Source organism: Aedes albopictus, chromosome 1 (assembly GCF_035046485.1).
Source record: "Aedes albopictus strain Foshan chromosome 1, AalbF5, whole genome shotgun sequence".
Lineage (NCBI taxonomy): Eukaryota > Metazoa > Arthropoda > Insecta > Diptera > Culicidae > Aedes > Aedes albopictus.
Window position 1 is genome coordinate 317635822 of NC_085136.1, and position 19739 is coordinate 317655560.

The 19739-nt window shown below is 43.6% G+C and overlaps 2 protein-coding genes across 2 annotated transcripts in view; both read left to right on the forward strand.

Moving 5' to 3' along the window:
* Positions 1 to 14043, forward strand: part of LOC115264125 (disintegrin and metalloproteinase domain-containing protein 12-like) — a 38114-nt gene extending 24071 nt beyond the window's left edge. The window contains exons 3-4 of the mRNA XM_029867466.2: positions 10691 to 10852; positions 10919 to 14043. Of these exons, the coding sequence (XP_029723326.2) occupies positions 10691 to 10852; positions 10919 to 13642 (2886 nt within the window). The 3' untranslated portion in view covers positions 13643 to 14043. The remainder of the gene's footprint in view (positions 1 to 10690; positions 10853 to 10918) is intronic.
* A 2228-nt stretch (positions 14044 to 16271) lies between these two features.
* Positions 16272 to 17989, forward strand: LOC109423631 (facilitated trehalose transporter Tret1). The gene is made up of 2 exons (XM_019698617.3): positions 16272 to 16458; positions 16520 to 17989. Exons 1-2 carry the CDS (start codon positions 16410 to 16412, stop codon positions 17857 to 17859), a joined length of 1389 nt encoding a protein of 462 aa, XP_019554162.3. The 5' UTR covers positions 16272 to 16409; the 3' UTR covers positions 17860 to 17989.
* Positions 17990 to 19739: the final 1750 nt, after the last annotated feature.

Consider the following 19739-nt stretch of genomic DNA (forward strand, 5'->3'; position numbering starts at 1 on the left):
TGTTGAAAAGAGGAAAGATAGAGCGACTATTTACAATAATAAAAAGTTGGGTCGGCCATATTGATTTTGGCCGCCATCTTGGATTTTTATACCATAACATTTTTTTCACCATGAGGGCAACCACTGATTTTCAAAATTTTTACATCAATTGAAAGCTGGGACATTTATACATAACATATCAAAAAATTAGAGATGTCTTTTTCTTCTTTCATTCTTCCATTATACCGACCATGAAGAATAAAAATCCGGTACAATCCGAGTACCTAACGGTGTACCACAAGGATCTATTCTCGGACCACTTCTCTTTTCAATGTACATAAATGATTTACCGCGTAGTCTATCATTCTGTAAATTTCATCTATATGCAGATGACTGCCAACTTTACATCTCTGGAAAGCCTGACGACATTGTTGGTATCGTAGAACACATTAATTCTGATGTTCGTAGCATCTTAAGATGGTGCGAGCAAAATGGATTGTCTTTAAATGCGAAGAAGACTCAAACCATAGTTTTTCGGTCTAAACGTTCAACATTGGCTGATATTCCACAAATTAAAGTTGGAAATGAGCTGATTGAATGCACAAAAGTAGTTAAAAACCTTGGTCTTCTGATGGATTCTAATTTAAACTGGAACAGCCAAGTCACTTCTGTTTGCAGTAAAATTTATAATGCTTTACATTCTCTTGCAACATTACGACATGTTACTCCACAACATATTAGACTTCAGCTTGCTAGATCATTGATAGTTCCCTTGTTCGACTACTGTGACGTTTTGTTTGGACTTGTCTCTAAGAAAAACCTAAAGAAATTAAATCTCGCATTTAATGCTGTCACCAGATATGTATGCAATTTGAAAAAGTATGACCATATTTCGAATTACAAAAATGCTATACTTGGATGTAGCTTAACGGACCACTTTAAATTTAGATTATGCATTCAAACCTATAAGTTGTTAAACAATCCTCCACCTTATTTAGAGAGTTTTTTCTGCTATTCTCGATCCTCACGTGTGTCCTTACTGACTGTTCCTCTGTGTTCCACCAATTATTTAAAAGAATCTTTCCGTCATCGCGCTATAAAAAATTGGAATGATCTGCCCAGAAACTGCAGATCTACAAATAGTTACTTTTCTTTTAGGCAAAGAACCAGCATTTTCTTTAAATCTAATATGTAGTTGCTCATTGGTATTAGTTGTAACACATGTAGCATGGTCACTTTTGTGTAAATATTATTTTAAGATTTATTCAATAAGGTATGTGAAATGTATATAAAATATACATAAATTGTATATTAAATTAAATATTTTTCATGTTCTTCAATGTTAATTTATTATCCGTGTTAATTTATTTTTCATTCAAATTTAATGTTTTCAGTGTCAAATGTACTAAATTCCAAAGTTCACTATAAATGTTTTGCGATATTCAATGTCACCATTCGAAATGACATGCACTTCAAAACCGCATACAACTTGCATGCAAGTCGCCTTCTCAAGTCTAATACATACAAATAAGATCCCTGCTGCTCTACCCACTACACCACGAAACCCGAACAATCTCGAGGTTCAATGTTCAAGCCCGAACTCTCTCGATACAACTGGATCGGGTATTTAAAAACAGAGGGAGCGATACAGATCATTCAGATGGGTATGAAAATGAAAGAGATAGCATTTATTCGGTTCTCATTCGTGGTTGATGAGAATTGTCGTTTGAAAAGATCGTAAAATTACTTCGGTAATTTTACGTATTTCCGGCCACGAAGTCTTGGGATCCGACCTTATCTGAGGACCTACAGAACTTCTACTCGTCCATTTTGACCTGGACCGTGGAAGAGGCGAGAGTGCGTGTTCTAAGTTTAGTGTCGCGGTGTGTTTAATTTGGTAATAGTTCAAATGTGAGAAGTCTTTTAGATTGAATTAATGTTACTTATCGTTCCTTTCCGTTAGTTAGCCAGTTCAATAACCTAAGCCAAAAGGTTACGTGCGGTCAAGTAGATTGTGTGTGCGTGTTAGTGAATAGAAAAAGGTAATTGATATTTTTTGTTGTGTGGAGTGAACTTTTTCGTTAAACGTGTCGAACAGCCGTTCGACGGCTTTTTATTCAGGATTTGATCCACGGCTGAAAGCTCGGCACACCGCGCCTTTTTCGCCAAACGCGCTCTCGACCCCACGCTTCAGCGTTCAAAAGTCCCGGTTTGAGGGGAAAGCCGGAAGGGAACAACCGTTCCGACAGAGCGGCCAAACCACGTTTTTGTTCGGTGTTCATAAGGTAGACACCGTACCCACCAAGCCACCGACGACCCCCATCGTCAGATTCGCCATCAAGCAACTTTTTCGGTGATCGGAACATTCACCCACCGGAGGCGGCCGAAACCCACGTTTTTCTACGTCGGCCATGTGGTAGCCACCACACCGACCAAGCCATCGACGACCCCCATCGTCATCGACACCGAGGAGCAACTGCGCCGGTGATCCGGTCCGTTTAGTGACCAACAGCGAGAAAGGCGCACTTTCCGAACCGCCGCGCACCGCGCGCATTTGGTGCAGTCGTCGCAATACCACCAGCGAGGATGCGCTAAGAATAGCGTGCTGCTTTGCCAAGCCATCCGTCGACAGCCACGCCGTCGCTTCTTCTTTGTCGACAGCATTGATGCGAATCTAAAAAGGGTACCGTGAGTAGAAACAAAACCAATCCTAATTAACCATGCGCATGCGTTAAACTCCACACAACTAACCGAGCTCGGAGAAGATTATGTGTCGATAAGTGTCGACAGAACCAAAACCCCTCCCCCTGGATATTCAATCTTGACGCGATGGGAGGGCTTAACCCATTAGCATTTTAGCGCCAGTTTATTCTCCACTGCTTGGACTTTGAGCTAGATACCGTGACCGCGCCTAATTCCAATCAGCTCCGTTCACTTGAATCAAAACGACGAGTATTAGCCGAAATTGTCGCAAATCTTTTGCAAATTGTTTTTAAAATTTTCAATAATTATGTACACGCTAGACTATAATTAAAATTTTCATGATTGTTTACGTATTATTGTGAAAATACATTAAATGTTATTTATCATCCAATTGGCAGCCATACTACTTTTTTTCTTTTCGGTACCTGGCAATTGCATCAATTTATATATTAATTGTATTTTCATTCAAATACTAACAAAATCAATCAAACAAGTATCAAAGCAAAACAGTAAAGGACATATTTTTATAAATTCAACATCAAAAAAACATTTCGTCGACGACTCATGATGCTGGAAATGAAAAAAGCACATGACCGGAATTAGGATACTAGAGGTTGTACTTGTTCCTAATTCCAATCAACATATGGATTCGAAGGAATTCTGAAAAAAATGCAGTACAATCGGAACAACCAACTCCAGCAGCATCAGTCAAGGCACTATGATGATAGATGACCGATACATATCATTCATTGCTAATTCCAGCAGCAAGCATAAATTGTTTAAATATTTATTCGCATATGTTCAAAGATTGATTCGTCATAGATGACGTCATACCCGACATGAACCTATCATTGACCTGTTTTTATTTTGGCCTGCAAACCCAATATAGACGCAACAGTTTTGCGATGTTGGCCCAATAGTGGTCCAACATTTGGTAAAAATTGACCCGACTTTGACGCGACATTCGATTTTTTTTCAGTCTGGCGGAATTTTGCAATGTTTTGCGTGTTTCGTGCTGTGCTAATCATTTGAGTGACGATTTATTCAAATGAAAAGGAATTGATTTTCAATTAGTGTGTGCTCTGATTGAAATCATGTAGTAAGAAGCAAAAATGACGGAAAAGATTTTTTGAATGAATGAGATCATTGAAAATTGATAAAACTCTAAGAATCCAGAAAAATTCTAAAATGTGCAACAACAGTGAAAAAATCTAATATTATTACTTCAAATTATTATAAAACTAACACATTTTAATGCGGAAATAAATGTATTTTACACAAAAAAATATAACTATCACTATAACAAACAATAACAATATGATTATTTTGTCAACATGATAATTACTTTGAGTGACCGGAATTAGGAACACAAGTGAACGGAGTTAGGAGCATACTGATTGGAATTACGAACAACAACTTGTTAAAATTGGCGACCATTTTCAAAATAAGTGGAGTACTTGCAACCTTGATTATATTTTTCTAGCAATGTAGAGACATAATGAAACAGCGTTGCACAATTACAGCCATTAAATGCAGAAGATGTGTTTTCTACAGCTGTTAGACTTAGTGCATCGCCTTAAGTGAACGGAATTAGGTACGGTCACGGTATATCTGGTTTACGAGTTGAGCGCAAGTGAAGGAATCGGCCGTAAGTGCTAATGGGAACCAAAGGAGTATCCGTAGTGCATTTATCACAAGTTACAATTCAGCTTGCATAGACCTAATCTTTGCATTCTTTAAATTTTCTCAAATTTAACAATAATTGTTGAATTTAACGTAACGCAAGAGTGGGTAGGGGAGGTCTCTGCGTTACACTCATCATTAATCACTTGAATTCGAAAGTACACAGGACAGGGGACTTACAGCCTTACAGATTAGGTAACGTTAACAATTAAATTTATTACCTTTAGAAAATTCTGGACCCTAATCAGTCAAAACTGCTGATTTTAGAAATGAGTTTATATTTGTATTTCTTCTTTTTATAGGTTTTGTAGGGATGAATATATAGAAGTTGACAAATAATCTTAATCATTTTAATTTTTGACACAAAAATCAGCTGACTGAACTTTTTTGTTTTATATTCTAGACGGTAGGTATTATAACACTGACCAAAAAAGCAGGAATTTTGTTACATGTTTCTTTAGGACTTAGGACGGTTGACAATCTAAAGGGTTACGGTAGATGTAATAATACTTCGGACTTAGATGATCACAGATATGCAGAAAACGACTAGACGAAATTAAGAACACAATTTGACACATTATAGACTATATTTCGACGTATAGGGTTTGACTGATTTCATTACAACATCGAATGGAAGCTCAAAAAGTGTTACCTAACACTAATATGAGAGTTATTTGGGGATGATGCTGGTGCTGTCAATGACCAACATCGGTTATTGACACTATTGGTAATCAGCTTGAAATAATTTTCAGAATGTATTGTAAAAAACTTAGGTTATTATTTGATTTATTGTTTAGAGATGCTATCAGAAAACTAGTTGCCCATATCGGCTAAAAACGCTAGCTCTGGCAGCTGTCTCCGAATAATTTTCAAAAATATCAAACCTGTAAACATTAGCTATGACAATTTTTTTGCTCTTCTTTGTAATATTTCTCAGGAATAGTGCCTTGAAGGCGTTTACATGTACAGCTTTTTTTCTCTCTGTATGTTGTCCAGTGATCTCGGAGATTTTCGATTATTGAAATATTGTTCAATTATCATATCATCTTTGGAGCTTCCATTCGGTCAAAACACTAGTGCGATGGGAATAGTTAAAACACAGTAATTTTAAAAACTACTACGACCCAATACTAATTACTACACACTTTGCTCAAGTTGACGACATCGTCTAGTCCATCGTGTGTATTGGTACTAGTAGGGGGAAAGTTGGGAAAGGGTCCAGGCTTTGCTATCAGCTGTCATGCAGCTCCACCTGGTCACTCTACGAAAAAAGAAAAAAAAAAAAAAAAAAAAAAAAGATAAGTGTCGACAGAACCAAAACCAGAGTAGGAACCAATTTAAAACCGCACACACAGTAGGGAAAGCTAGAAGAAGGAATGAGATAGCATGGAAAGGAACATGCGTTAATAAACCTAGGTTATCAAATTGAATAAATGTTTCGTTAGTTTTCGTTACCTTCAAACATGCTGTATTTTTGTGAAATGTTAGTGCTTTCCCTGTAACAGTTTTTTTGGTCTTCGAGATTTCTCACGTTCGCGTCGTTCTACCTGTTTTTTGTTTATCTTTTTGTACGCCAGGATAGACTGCCTGGGAAATCAGTCTCTCCACTCACGTGTCCGAAGCTAACAGGAAAATTTGAATTGGTGAGTTCTTCCAATGATGATACTCGTGAGTGGTGTCTTTGTGAGTTGGTAGAACGACGGTTAGCATCAACCATAATTTGAGAATCGCTTAAGGCGACCTCTATAAGTGAGATATCTCGATCCACCGTACTTTTGAGTTTTCTGTATCGTCCCTAAATCGCTATTTGGTCTCTTATAAAACAAACCCGCCCTGAGGTTGGGTTTCTTGCCGGGCAAACATAACTCGACAGACGGTCCTCTTCGGAGGTGGCGCTTAAGCCGTCTGTTTTCGGAGCCAGGGAACGAAGCAGAAGACGGGAAAACTCTTAGCCGCAATTTGCGTGCTACACACACATACTTTGAAAATCATTAGAAGATTATTTGTGCTGTTATAAGTTGTAAGAAGTATGAAGTAGAAATAGAATACATTTAGGCTCTGTTCAAAGTGTATGTACAGCTTTCAATTGGAATCGCTCATGCAGTGCCCTTGTGGACAATAGTCTTACCAAAAGTTTGGGAGCAGCAGAGCCTGGTACTGTTTCCAAAAGCGGTGAATACACCCAGAGACTCGTCGGCATATAGACCAATATGTTCCATCGACACAGCAGGGAAGGTGTTGGTAAAGATCATCCTCAACAGACTGTTGAGGCACACCAAGGATATGATTGGTCTTTCGAGCAACCAGTTCGGCTTCCAAATAGGGAGGTCGATCGTAGATACTATCTTGTCGATTACAAAAACATCCGAGATAGCGCTCCAGCGTAATAGGAGGGAATTCGTAGTGACTCTGGATGTGAGGAACCCGTTCAAAAGCACCAGTTGGTCGGCTGTTGTCGATGGGCTCATGCGTCTGCGGATACCCGGATACCTGTATAAGATTCTCGGAACCCAGCCAACACACGAGCACATATGATGTAGAATAGGATGCTAAAGTGGAGGCCAGTTGCGTACATGTTTCCATTTAACCGCGTGTAAAGTGTACGCATATCGCCTCCACTTTAGCATGCTATTCTACATCATATGCGATCGGGTGTTGGCCTGGAAGTTACTTCCAGAATCGAGTACTAGTCTACGACACTGAGGGAGGTCGGAAATTCTTTCACATCACCTCAGGAGTCCCGCAAAGTTCCATCCTGAGTCCAGTGTTATGGAATGTCATGTATGACAAGGTATTGACGTTAAAGTTTCCGGATTCCGTTTTTCTTTGCGTTTGACGTTTCACACTAGCGCCTTTTGTTGACGATATTGCACAACTTGGTGTATCGTGAAACATTTCCACCAGGTGATGGTAGTGTGAGCTGGGCGATAGATTTTCACGAAAATTGTTGTAGGTGTTAAGTCTGTTTGTCTGTGATTTGGGGGTGATGATCGACGATAACCTTACCTTCGGTAGCCACGTTGATAATGCCTGCAAGAGAGCCTCCAAATGCTATGGTGGCACTGTCCCGGGTGGTGTCCGATAACTCTGCGGTGTATGTGTATTGTGGCACGGCGGTCAGTACCAAAAGCTACTGTGATAAGCTGGAAAGTGCTTGTAGGCTAATGTGCCTGAGGGAATGCGCGGCACAAGAGACATACGTATATGGTCAAATAGCAGCGCACGTGGGACAGTTCTACCAATAAAAGCTTGTCCCATAGGTTGATTCCGAGGATAGATAGTTGGGTTAACAGGCACCATGAGGAAGTAACATTCCATGGTTGCTTCAAACCGTATCTACACCTTTACAGCGATTAAGTGGCTGCGGGGAGGTACCGTTGCTGTCGTGACGTCGGTCTGTTGGGATGGATAAATACGAGCCCACGGTGGTTGACTCTGCCCGCCTTCCGGGGACAAAGGGAGTGGTAAGGACTATTCGGGAAACTGACTATGCGCCAGAATGCTGACTTGATGGACTCCCCAAAGCGTGTCATCAATGAATGTTCGTTGCTGAAGGCTACGCTGTGCGGTGGCCCACACTTGTATGAAGAACAAAAAATTTGAAAAATGTCAAGTCTCCTGAATCGGTTGTTTTGGACTTCCAGAAGCTAAGTTCAAAATTGAAGCGAAATTCAATAAGCCTACGGTGGTGCTCAACAAGCTTGAAGTTTGTATGAGAAAACGTGGCCAAATGTATGCAGAAATCTAAAGTTTTCGATGTTTGCCGCTAGGTGGCACTGTAAGCGTTTAATGATAAAACTCTTTGGTATTCTTGTAAGTGACTATATATCAAACAACTTTGTCCAAGACCGCAAAGTGATTCGACGTCTGTGGGAAAAGTTATACCCTAGTCAAAGTTAGGCAAAGTAATGAGATTTAATTATTGATATTATTCCTTAACATGTACTGGAAAAACAATAACAATGTTTCGCCTCGCTTTGCCTAGGATATATTTTTTTAACAGGCGTCATATCACTTCGTGGTCTTCAACAAAGTTATTTGGTATATAGTCGCCTACAATAATACCACAGTGTTTCATAATAAAACACTTACAGTGCCACCTAGCGGCAAAAAACGAAAACTTCAGATTTCCGAATACATTTGGCCATGTTTTCCTATACAAACTTAAAGCTTGTTGAACGCCCCCTTAGGCTTATTCGATTTAGCTCAAATTTTCAACATAGTTTCTGGGAGTCCAAAACACGATTCAGACCAGATATTTTTCAAAATTTTTGTTTCTCATATAAGTGTGGGCCACTCTACTAAGCAGCTTAACTTGAGGGTGCGATGTGCACTAGCCTCTCTCTGAAGCTATGCCTTCTTGGTGGTTCCGGAGAGACGAAGGGTTTAACGGCGATGGTTAAGTTGTTAAATGGTTCGAGGAAATGGAAATCCTAGCTTTTACTTTGGTTGTAGGAGGCGGTCCCTAATCTGCTCAACAGACACTTGAACAAGGAAGACCAGGTAGACCCCCATGACTTAGAAGAAAAAAGGAAGATATTGAATAGTAGACACGAGAGTCCATCGCCTGGTCACAGTCCCGGGCGAGAATCGAATTAACAGGATAGTTTGGATCAGTCTGGTGAGCTTCCTACGAGCCCCGTAACGTCCATGATTTTAGATGGAACATTGTAATCACGGCATTTTGGAGGATTTGCCGTCGAACAACCGTCAATGAATCCTGCTTGATGACTTCCCACAAACACAAACTCATTTGTTTGGGCGATCATTCCGGACTATTAGTTGGTGCAGTCAGGTGGCCACCTTTTCCGGGCCCATCTTAATGAGTTCAGCTCACGATAACATGTTCTTAAGCTGCCAAATACCATCCTTAAACTGCCCTCAACGTGGGAGTTGGTTCGTTTATGCTCCCTGATATACTGACATAGTCATTTTTCCCACTACCTTGGATCACCATGTTTGCGCTTCCCGCACTATTCCGGTGCTGATCGAAGTGCTGCATCCACGTCCAGATTACTTCACGTCTGTCCGTCGAAAGACTCCCGTCTTTAGCTCTGCATTTTCGGTTCGCGGCACGAAGCCGCTGGGAAATGTGTTAAGCTTGCATTAGAACCTCAGTATCTTGAGAACGGCCCAGCATTTCCCTTTCCTCGCACTCCGTTTCGTCCATGAGTCGTTTCTTCTCCCCCAAAAGGGAGGTCTGCTGTTTCCGCTTCTGTTTGTATCGTTCTTCAAGGTTCCATGTTGCAGCATTACCACCCGTACTGCATTCTCTTTTTCATCCAGTAACTCCTCGCTGTATTATTCGTTCTGTCGACCTCGTTCTACGTACTCGATAGAGCTTTCGGCTGCTAGGAGGCTTAATCTGTACTTCGGCCTTGACTCCCGCAGTCCTCTAGAAGGGCCACATCGAGCTCACCTTCGTCTGGCAACGCGGCGTAGAGATTCTGCGCGTTAGCTGAGGCAACATCCGGATGCTTCAACCGATCAAGGTTGTACCGTAGCAGTCGCCGGTACCGTACATTGCTGATAACGGATAGTTTGGGGCGCAGTGGTCATAGTCGATGTTAGTGCCACGATAGTTCTGACGTCGAAGAAGTATCGTCCGCCAATCAGTACGTGGTAGATTTAAGATTCCGACTGCTGTGGTGTTCTCCAGGTCTAACGATAAGAGAGCCTGTGTTGAAAAAAAAAGCTTTACGTATGGCCATGTTTTTGAGTTCTTGCCTATTTACTGCAACCTGTGCTATGATCACTCACGCCTCTCTTTTTTGATCCTCCTCTGTTAGTTAATCCGAATCTTGATCAGCATGATAATAATTATCGAGTCTTTTGATTTGAAGTCTCACAGTACAGACTTTGAGCAACTGGACTATTCAAGCTAATTCTGCTTCGCACTTATCATCATTTTTTGTAACCTTTTCAAGAAGAAACCATGGCTTAAAAACTCGTGTAGAGTAGCATCATAAAGCTATGCCAGATTATAAGATTAACTATTCTATTTTACCTGACGAAATTCCATGCTTATGTCCTACACGTGCAAGAAACGGATATTCAGAAAACTTCTCTTACATTAAGAGCAAACAAAAATGTAAAGCGGCGCTATAGCGTCCAAAGTAAACGTCCGTCATCCGTAGTTCCAAACACGTATCAACATGTGCCATCCATCGGCAGCTGATGACGACTCTCGTGTATGCTTATCGCAACGCCCGTTTCCTTTACATTCGTGCACGTTAAAACGTGCACTCTTGCATACCCGCAGTCAGTAGTTATGTATCTCACTAATTCGTTCTTCTTTTGCGTCACTTGCGTTTCCTGTTTGCAGGGCATCATCCGTAACCGAGCGGAAACGTCCCAGGTAGCGGTGTCCATCTGCGACGGTCTCCGCGGAGTGGTGTACGATCATGACGAAACGTACCTGTTGGAGGTTGAAGGGGAAGAGCACTACGTTTATCGGCAGGCAGGATTCGTGCCACATCCGAATCGGGTAGGTGTTTCAGGCAAAGATCAACCACGATCGTCAAGTTCTAATAATCCTTTTTGTGTGTTTTAGGTCAAACGAGCATTGGAAGCGTCGCACGTAACCACCGTGGACGCGATTCGGGCAGCATATAAGTCCAACTCCGAGTCGAACTTCGTCGAACTGGTGCTGGTGATCGACAACATGCTCCACCGAAGCATCAGAAACGAACAGCAAATTCACCGGTACTGTCTGGACTTGGTCAACGTCATGAACGCCATCTATCGGCCGCTCAATATCTACATCGCCCTCGTTGGAGTGGTAATCTGGTCCGACAAGGACCAGATCGAGATCAGTTTGGACTCCAAGAAGACGTTGGAAGCTTTCTTGAGCTATCGAAGGAACACACTGCTAAAGATGATCCCGCATGACAATGCGCACCTGTTGACGGGAGTGCACTTTACGGACAGTGTCGTCGGTAAAGCCGAAATGGGATCAATGTGTACCTACGCAGGGTCCGGAGGGGTGGAAGTGGTGGATACGAAGTTCGTAGCGCTCCAGGCGAGTACGATCGCTCACGAGATGGGTCATAACTTCAACATCGATCACGACGGACCGGAATGTCGCTGTCCGAACGGTAACTGCGTGATGGCGTCCAAGACGGTGCGCAGCCAGGCAGCTCCCAATCAGTGGAGTTCGTGTAGCGTGAGAGATCTGGAAACGGCCTTCAATCATGGATTAGGGTCGTGCCTGAAGAACAAACCATCCAAAATGTTTGTGAAGAGTACCTGTGGGAACGGACTGCTGGAACCTGGAGAGGAGTGTGACTGCGGATTGCCGCATGTGTGCGATACGAAGTGCTGTGATGCCATGACCTGCCGATTGACAGTGAATGCGACCTGCGCAACTGGGGAGTGCTGTGACCTGGATAGTTGTCAGGTCAAGACAGCCGGGATCAAGTGTCGACCGGAAGCAGGGGAGTGTGATTTAGCAGAGCATTGTGACGGACAGTCGGCTGTGTGTCCAAGAGATGTGTATTTGAGAGACACGGAGCCTTGCGCAGGCGGCAAGGCGTACTGTTACAAAGGTCAGTGCCGAACCAGAGATAGCCAGTGTAAAGTTCTGTGGGGTTCTACAGGTAAATCTATCGATGAATACTGCTATCAGACGAATCGAAACGGGTCTATTTTTGGAAACTGTGGAAACAATTTGCTCACCGGAGAGTATACGAAATGTAGCCAGGAGGACATGATGTGTGGATTGCTGCACTGTAGCCATCGAAATGAGAAACTAGACTATGGAATTCAGGCATATTCCAAGCTAACTACGACCAAGTTCAGCCATTATGGCCCAAGAGGGACTGTGAGGGAGACGATATGTAACACTGCCATAGTTGACTTAGGATTGGAAGTGGTCAACCCCGGGCTGGTCCCGGATGGTGCTAAGTGCGGAGCAGGGAAGATGTGTTGGAATCAGAAGTGCGTATCGTTAACTCATTTGCAAGAGAACGATGTTGGAGAGGATTGCGCAGACGGATGCAACGGACATGGAGTATGCAATAGCGAAGGAAACTGCCATTGCGATGTAGGTTTTGGAGGACAGTTCTGTGAAAAATCTGGTCATGGTGGATCGATCGATAGTGGACCCATAGTGGATCCGGAAGACTCGTTAGATACTTTCTGGTCATTGTTTGTACCCACACTTCTACTTTTGCTTGCAATTATTGGCGGAGTCTATTTCTATCGTGGAATGATTACCGAAGTTCTCAGAAAAGTATTACTAAAGCTCAGAATGCGAAAGTATGGCCACATGGTACCACCAGCGTCACCTACGTCTACTATCCCTCCAAAGCCTCCACGATTGGAAATATCCACGCCACAGCTTAGCACAACAACCGCCAAGGCAGTTGGAGTTCCCAGGAAACCTGATGCTCTTCCTACTCGCGCAGCACCAGCCCCACCAGTAGCTAGTGTCGAACCAGCGCAGCACTTCATTAAAGTTAACATCAATAACAGCGGCAAGATCACCATTGAAAATAAAGTGGTCAGCTCTCCATTCATGCTGACCTCTACTCTCCTGGACGCTCACGAAGCTATCCATGAAATCAAAGCTAAGGGTCCTCCGGCGATCCTCGAGCAACGCTCGATCAGCGTTGACTCCGAGTGCCCTCTCCTGAATGCCATCACTCAACAGTCAGCACCAGACACTCCACCTCCACAACCCTCCACCCCAGAACCTGATCTCAGCACCCTTCTCAGTCAGGTCAAGCTTAAAAAAGTACAAGACTTCCACGCCCATCGATCGAAGAGTGACGAGAAACCGGCCCGGCGATTGCCACAGCTGCCCCGACAGAAAACCATCGGCGAGTTCCAGAGCGTCGTCGCCGAAGTGCACCCCAAGCGAAGTCCCGCCACGGAGGAACCTCCCGTGCCGAATCCCTTTGCCGAGGTTCAGCTCAAGAAAAGCAAGCCCCGCACCCCGAACCATCAGTCCCGAACGGATCTGGACGAAATCACCGAAGAGCAACCCGCGCCCGTCAAACAACGGCCGACCGTTGCGGTCAAACCATTCCTCAAGCCTAGTCTACCTCAGAAACCACAACTAGACAATCCCCTATCGAAACCAGCTAGGAAGCTGCCCCAGATTCCGCCGGCAATCGCGAAGAAGCCTCCGATGGTCGGAGGGTCTAGCAGTAGTAATGGTAGTAGTATTAGTAGTAGCAGTAGCACTAGTAGTAGTAACAGTGGCAGTGTTGCTGCCCTGAAAGCGAAACTGAACCTCGAACAGATTGCTTCCGCCGGCGGAATCAAGCGGTGATTTTAGGTTAGGATCGTTTTGGAATCAATTTTTTTGCGAAACTGTTTGTTGGTTTTTGTAAGTGTTGTTAACAAACGAAACGTATTTGCGAGCAATTTTCCTCGGACGTAATTTTGAATCTTGGAACACGGACGGACAGTTCCTCGAGCAATTGTGATTTTGACTTTGCGTAACAATCGGATACGAACGAACGTTCTATTTTCTATTGAGTAAGTACTTAAGCGAGTCGGCAGTAGTAGCGTAAGGAATTGTACATTGTGCTAATGAAGTATTTAAAGTAGACTGCTTACCTTTTTAGAAGTTAGGTGCTTAGCAAGAATAGAACACAGGGCACAAGAAGTCACATATCAAGTTGAAGAATAAACGACTAGTCAATTAGGGTTACACGATTTTACGAAACAGGTGTTGGTAAATATATTTTTTAGATGACATCCATGCCATTAAGGCACACCCAGGAATCTACAGATATTTCTCTCAGTAATCTGGAAAGACTTCACCCAGAAATCTGGAGAGCTTCCTCACAGGAATCTGGAGAGATTCCTCAAATGAATCTGGAGAGATTCCTGGAAGGAATCTGGAAAGATTCCTTCCAGGAATCTGGAGAGATTCCTTCCAGGAACCTGGAGAGATTCCTTCTAGGAATCTGGAGAGATTCCTTCCAGGAATCTGGAGAGATTCCTTCCAGGAATCTGGAGAGATTCCTTCCAGGAATCTGGAGAGATTCCTTCCAGGAATCTGGAGAGATTCCTTCCAGGAATCTGGAGAGATTCCTTCCAGGAATCTGGAGAGATTCCTTCAAGGAATCTGGAGAGATTCCTTCCAGGAATCTGGAGAGACTCCTTCCAGGAATCTAAAAAGATTCCTTCCAGGAATCTGGAAAGATTTCCTTCCAGGAATCTGGAGAGATTCCTTCCAGGAATCTGGAGAGATTCCTTCCAGGAATCTGGAGAGATTCCTTCCAGGAATCTGGAGAGATTCCTTCCAGGAATCTGGAGAGATTCCTTCCAGGAATCTGGAGAGATTCCTTCCAGGAATCTGGAGAGATTCCTTCCAGGAATCTGGAGAGATTCCTTCCAGGAATCTGGAGAGATTCCTTCCAGGAATCTGGAGAGATTCCTTCCAGGAATCTGGAGAGATTCCTTCCAGGAATCTGGAGAGATTCCTTCCAGGAATCTGGAGAGATTCCTTCCAGGAATCTGGAGAGATTCCTTCCAGGAATCTGGAGAGATTCCTTCCAGGAATCTGGAGAGATTCCTTCCAGGAATCTGGAGAGATTCCTTCCAGGAATCTGGAGAGATTCCTTCCAGGAATCTGGAGAGATTCCTTCCAGGAATCTGGAGAGATTCCTACCAGGAATCTAGAGAGATTCCTTCCAAGAATCTGGAGAGACTCCTTCCAGGAATCTGGAGAGAGGAATCTTTCCAGATTCCTGAGAGAAAGCTTTCCAGATTCCTGGAAGGAATCTCTCCAGATTCCTGGAAGGAATCTCTCCAGATTCCTGGAAGGAATCTCTCCAGATTCCTGGAAGGAATCTCTCCAGATTCCTGGAAGGAATCTCTCCAGATTCCTGGAAGGAATCTCTCCAGATTCCTGGAAGGAATCTCTCCAGATTCCTGGAAGGAATCTCTCCAGATTCCTGGAAGGAATCTCTCCAGATTCCTGGAAGGAATCTCTCCAGATTCCTGGAAGGAATCTCTCCAGATTCCTGGAAGGAATCTCTCCAGATTCCTGGAAGGAATCTCTCCAGATTCCTGGAAGGAATCTCTCCAGATTCCTGGATGGAATCTCTCCAGATTCCTGGAAGGAATCTCTCCAGATTCCTGGAAGGAATCTCTCCAGATTCCTGGAAGGAATCTATCCAGATTCCTGGAAGGAATCTCTCCAGATTCCTGGAAGGAATCTCTCCAGATTCCTAGAAGGAATCTCTCCAGATTCCTGGAAGGAATCTCTCCAGATTCCTGGAAGGAATCTCTACAGATTTCTTGAAGGAATCTCTACAGATTCCTGGAAGGAATCTCTACAGATTCCTGGAAGGAATCTCTCCAGATTCCTGGAAGGAATCTCTCCAGATTCCTGGAAGAAATCTCTCCAGATTCCTGGAAGGAATCTGGACATATTCCTGGAAGGAATCTCTCCAGATTCCTGGAAGGAATCTGGACATATTCCTGGAAGGAATCTGGAGAGAATCCTCCCTGGAAACTGTAGAGATTTCTCCCAAATATCTGGGGAGATTCCTCTCAGAAACCTTGGGAGATTCCTCGCAGGAATCTGAAGAGTTTCTTCCAGGAATCTGGACATATTTCTGCCCAGGAATCTGGAGAGGTTCTTTCTAGGAATCTGGGGAAACCACTCCCAAGTATTTGGAGAACGTGGTAATTTCTCCTGATTCTGAAATTTGGGCTTAAAATATCCCCGTGAGTCAATAAAAACCTTGTTCATGAAAGCATATTTGTTATATGTGCACATTATCACTCCAAGTTTACTTTGTTTGCCTACATTCAAACTTACTCATCCAAAATGCAACTTAATAGATGGCACCATATGGTTTGGAATAGCCTACTACAGTATACTACATAGTACGTACGCTTGGCATACGTGTTGTTCGCTATCTTGCCAATCTGAATTCGTTACAAACTGTTTATTTACTTTTATCCACTTTTGAAGTACTCTCGCCCTCGCCCATTCATTAAAGGGCATCGATGATATCGGAAATGATTTCAGCCGTGGTTCATCGATAGTCCTACTTTCCGCGCGAACCAGTAGCAAAATGCATCGTTCCAGGGCAACATTTCGCGAGTTTCTAGTGGCTGGCGTTGGTGAGTTTCTTTCCTTTTACCAATAGTGCTTTTCGATGATCTCACACGATTTCCCATCTAGCTACAATCTCAGCCATCACCATGGGCGTAGCCCTGGGCTGGCCGTCGCCCATGTTCAAAAAGCTTACGGAGTACAGCCTCTCGGATAACCCGATCGGGAAGGTCATCGTCGAGAGCGAGCAGTCCTGGATCAACTCCGTACTGGCGATTGGTGGATTCTTTGGACCATTTGCGGCGGGATTCCTAGCCGATCGCCGAGGCAGGAAGCTGACGCTGCTGTTGAGCACCCTGGTCCACGTTGCTGGATGGGTTACGCTACTGCAGGCGAATACAGTTGAAATCATGATAGCTGCTCGATTTGTTCTGGGATTTGGAAGTGGTTGCATTCTGGTTACGTTACCGATGTACGTGGGAGAGATCGCCAGCGACCAATACCGAGGAATTCTGGGATCGTTTCTTCAAATAGGACAGACCATCGGCATCCTTTACGTCTACTGTATTGGACCTTACGTAGGATACTACGCTTTCCAGTGGATTTGTTGCGCCGTTCCGATACTGTTCATGGTCCTGTTCGGATTAATGCCGGAGACTCCTCACTATTACGTATCGAAAGGCTTGTACCAGCGAGCGACCATTTCGCTGATGTACCTACGGGACGCCTCAGCCGACGAAGTTCAACCGGACCTGCAAGCCGTGAAGCAATTCTTGCAGCATGAGGAACAAACCAAAAACACCAATGCCCTGAAAAAGCTGTTCACCGAAGCAGTCAACCTGAAAGCCCTGATGATCAGCTTTACCCTGATCTCGCTCCAGCAGTGGACCGGAATCGACTGCATCCTCTCGAACAGTGAGCTCATCTTCGACGAGGCAAACATATCGCTATCGGCCGACGTGTCCACCATTATCATGGGGGTGATTCAAGTGGTTTGTTGTTGTGTGACGTTGCTGTTTGTGGACCGCGTCGGGCGGAAGCCAGTTCTGATGAGTTCCGCGTTGGGGCTTACGGTGGCATTGATTCTACTTGGGGCGTACTTTATGATGCAGCAGATGGGCGTTGAGTCGCACAACATCAGCTGGATTCCGTTGACGGGCATGCTTGGGTTCATTGCGATCTATAATTTTGGCTTTGGACCTGTACCATGGGCGATTGCTGGGGAGATTTTTGCCCACGACGTGAAATCCATCGGGAATACGATTAACGTGTCGGTTTCGTGGATTTTGGACTTTATGGCGTTGAGATTCTTTCTGTTGATTAGTGAGTCATTTGGGTTCGAGTGGGCGTTTTGGATTTTTGCGATCATTTGTGCGTTGGCGTTCTTGTTTACCTTGTTTTTCGTGATAGAAACTAAAGGGCTCAGTCTGCAAGAAATTCAAGAGCGGCTGGGAAGAAGGAAACTCTAGGAAGTCGAATACAACGGTACTGACGGGAGTCTGCGATGAGTAATTGAATTGTATTATGTTTTAATATCTATAGAACATCCAGCAAGAATTATAGAATGCAATAAAAAATGTATGTTATGTAGTTTGTAAACAGTTGTTTAAAGTATAATCCTTATTTTTCATACTAAATATTTCAATAAGGTGCACAGTTGTGCCGTATTTCCAACATGCAGATGGTGACTACGGTGGGTAGGGCATGTTGCAAGGATGCCGGGAAACATCTTTGAGTTTGTTTCTGGGCAAATTTGTACGATTTGCAAAGTAGTTTACTGAGAGTTTGTAAAAAGTAAAAAGTGAGCGTGTGCGCTGTTGGTTTCGGAAGATTCCTCGCTCCGACGTATGCGCGTTCACAAAACCCTCCTCTTGTCTCCTGCTTCCGCGTGACTGTTACGATTACGAACGCGTATCCCTTCGCAACGGCACCATGAAACCACTGTGGATTTCGTCACCCTGATCATCGTCGATTAATCATCGCGATATCTGTGGACAAGAGTGCTGCTGGAATTAGTAAGAATCTATGTAGTCCCACCGCAAGCACCACACCCCACCAATCGTGCTGCCAATTGGAAGATTGTGCTGACGCCAACCCTTGGTGGCTCCAGAGAGGAGCTACTGCCACCAACAGTGACTTTGTTGTCATGGGTGCGCCAAACGTCCGCAAATCTGCCACCGGAATCTGCCATTGGTCCACCCACCAACTCCAGAAGCAGCGAAGAAATATGCGCATCCATGCCCATGGACTGACGGACGATAGAGATGTCCCCGAAATGCTTCCTTCACATTCCCTTTGAGACACCGCTGAAGAAGCATTAGGTTCTCGTCATCGATATATCCATCCACCCACACATACCCTAGACAACCAGTAATCGTATAAAATGTTACATGATAAAGTGGAGGCCAATGCGCTCATGCCTCCATTTAGGCGCATGTAAAATGTACGCATATCGCCTCCACTCTAGCATCTCATGCGACATCTTATACGAATACGATCACTGGTTGACTGGAACGTGTTGAGTTGTTGTAACTTCTCACGAACATCAACCAGTCTGGGGGGTTGAAGGCGAACTCCGGTTGCTCCTTGGGCACCACGTTTCTCGCGGCACGGCGATATGCTCGGTCCACACGCAGAGACTGGAAGGTCATAAGCGTCTCTACTTGATGGTAATAGTATGACGATCGAATCTAGAACGCTAGATACACTCGCAACCAACGGGTAGGAGGGAGCTCTAACCAGAAATGTCAAATATTGATGACGAGGATTCGGTTGACTCAGTGCGTATTGCCCCGATGACATTGGCGTATCTAGGATTTTTTCCTAGGGGGTGCCTAGGGGGTGCCAGTTTCAGTGACTCTCAGGTAGCTCTTTTTAAGGAAATACCGATCCGACCTCATTTTCTTAGTATAATGATATACTGCGTCGCGGGAAAATAGAATTTGTATTTGCAGTTTGAACTTAAGTACTTAACAATCATCGCGACAACCCCTATTTTGTGGATTGAAAACAATCAGGTCCATTAGAATACATTTTTAAGCAATTATTAGACGTGTAAATCTCTGAAACTATAAAATATCCACAAATTTGCGTGTAACTTGTATTCATCGTGACATCCTCTTTGTTTTATTGCAAAATAACAACCCTTATAAAAATAGCTTTCAAGAACAATTTTAAGAAATATAAATACTTAAAATTTCAAAATCAGAATACATATTTGCATATTTGGTTTGGCCACAAAATTAATGGCTAAAGAGCGTTTTTTTAATTAGTTGAATATTACCACGTGGACACGAAAATACTTTTATAGAAAAATTGTGAGTATGATTCTCAAAACTACAAAATTCTC

Bases quoted from the DNA above. Each gene is read 5' to 3' on its own strand.
- LOC109423631 (XM_019698617.3), top strand. From the start codon at position 16,410: ATGCATCGTTCCAGGGCAACATTTCGCGAGTTTCTAGTGGCTGGCGTT. The intron at 16,459-16,519 runs GTGAGTTTCTTT...TTTCCCATCTAG, and splicing joins GTTTCTAGTGGCTGGCGTTG to CTACAATCTCAGCCATCACC.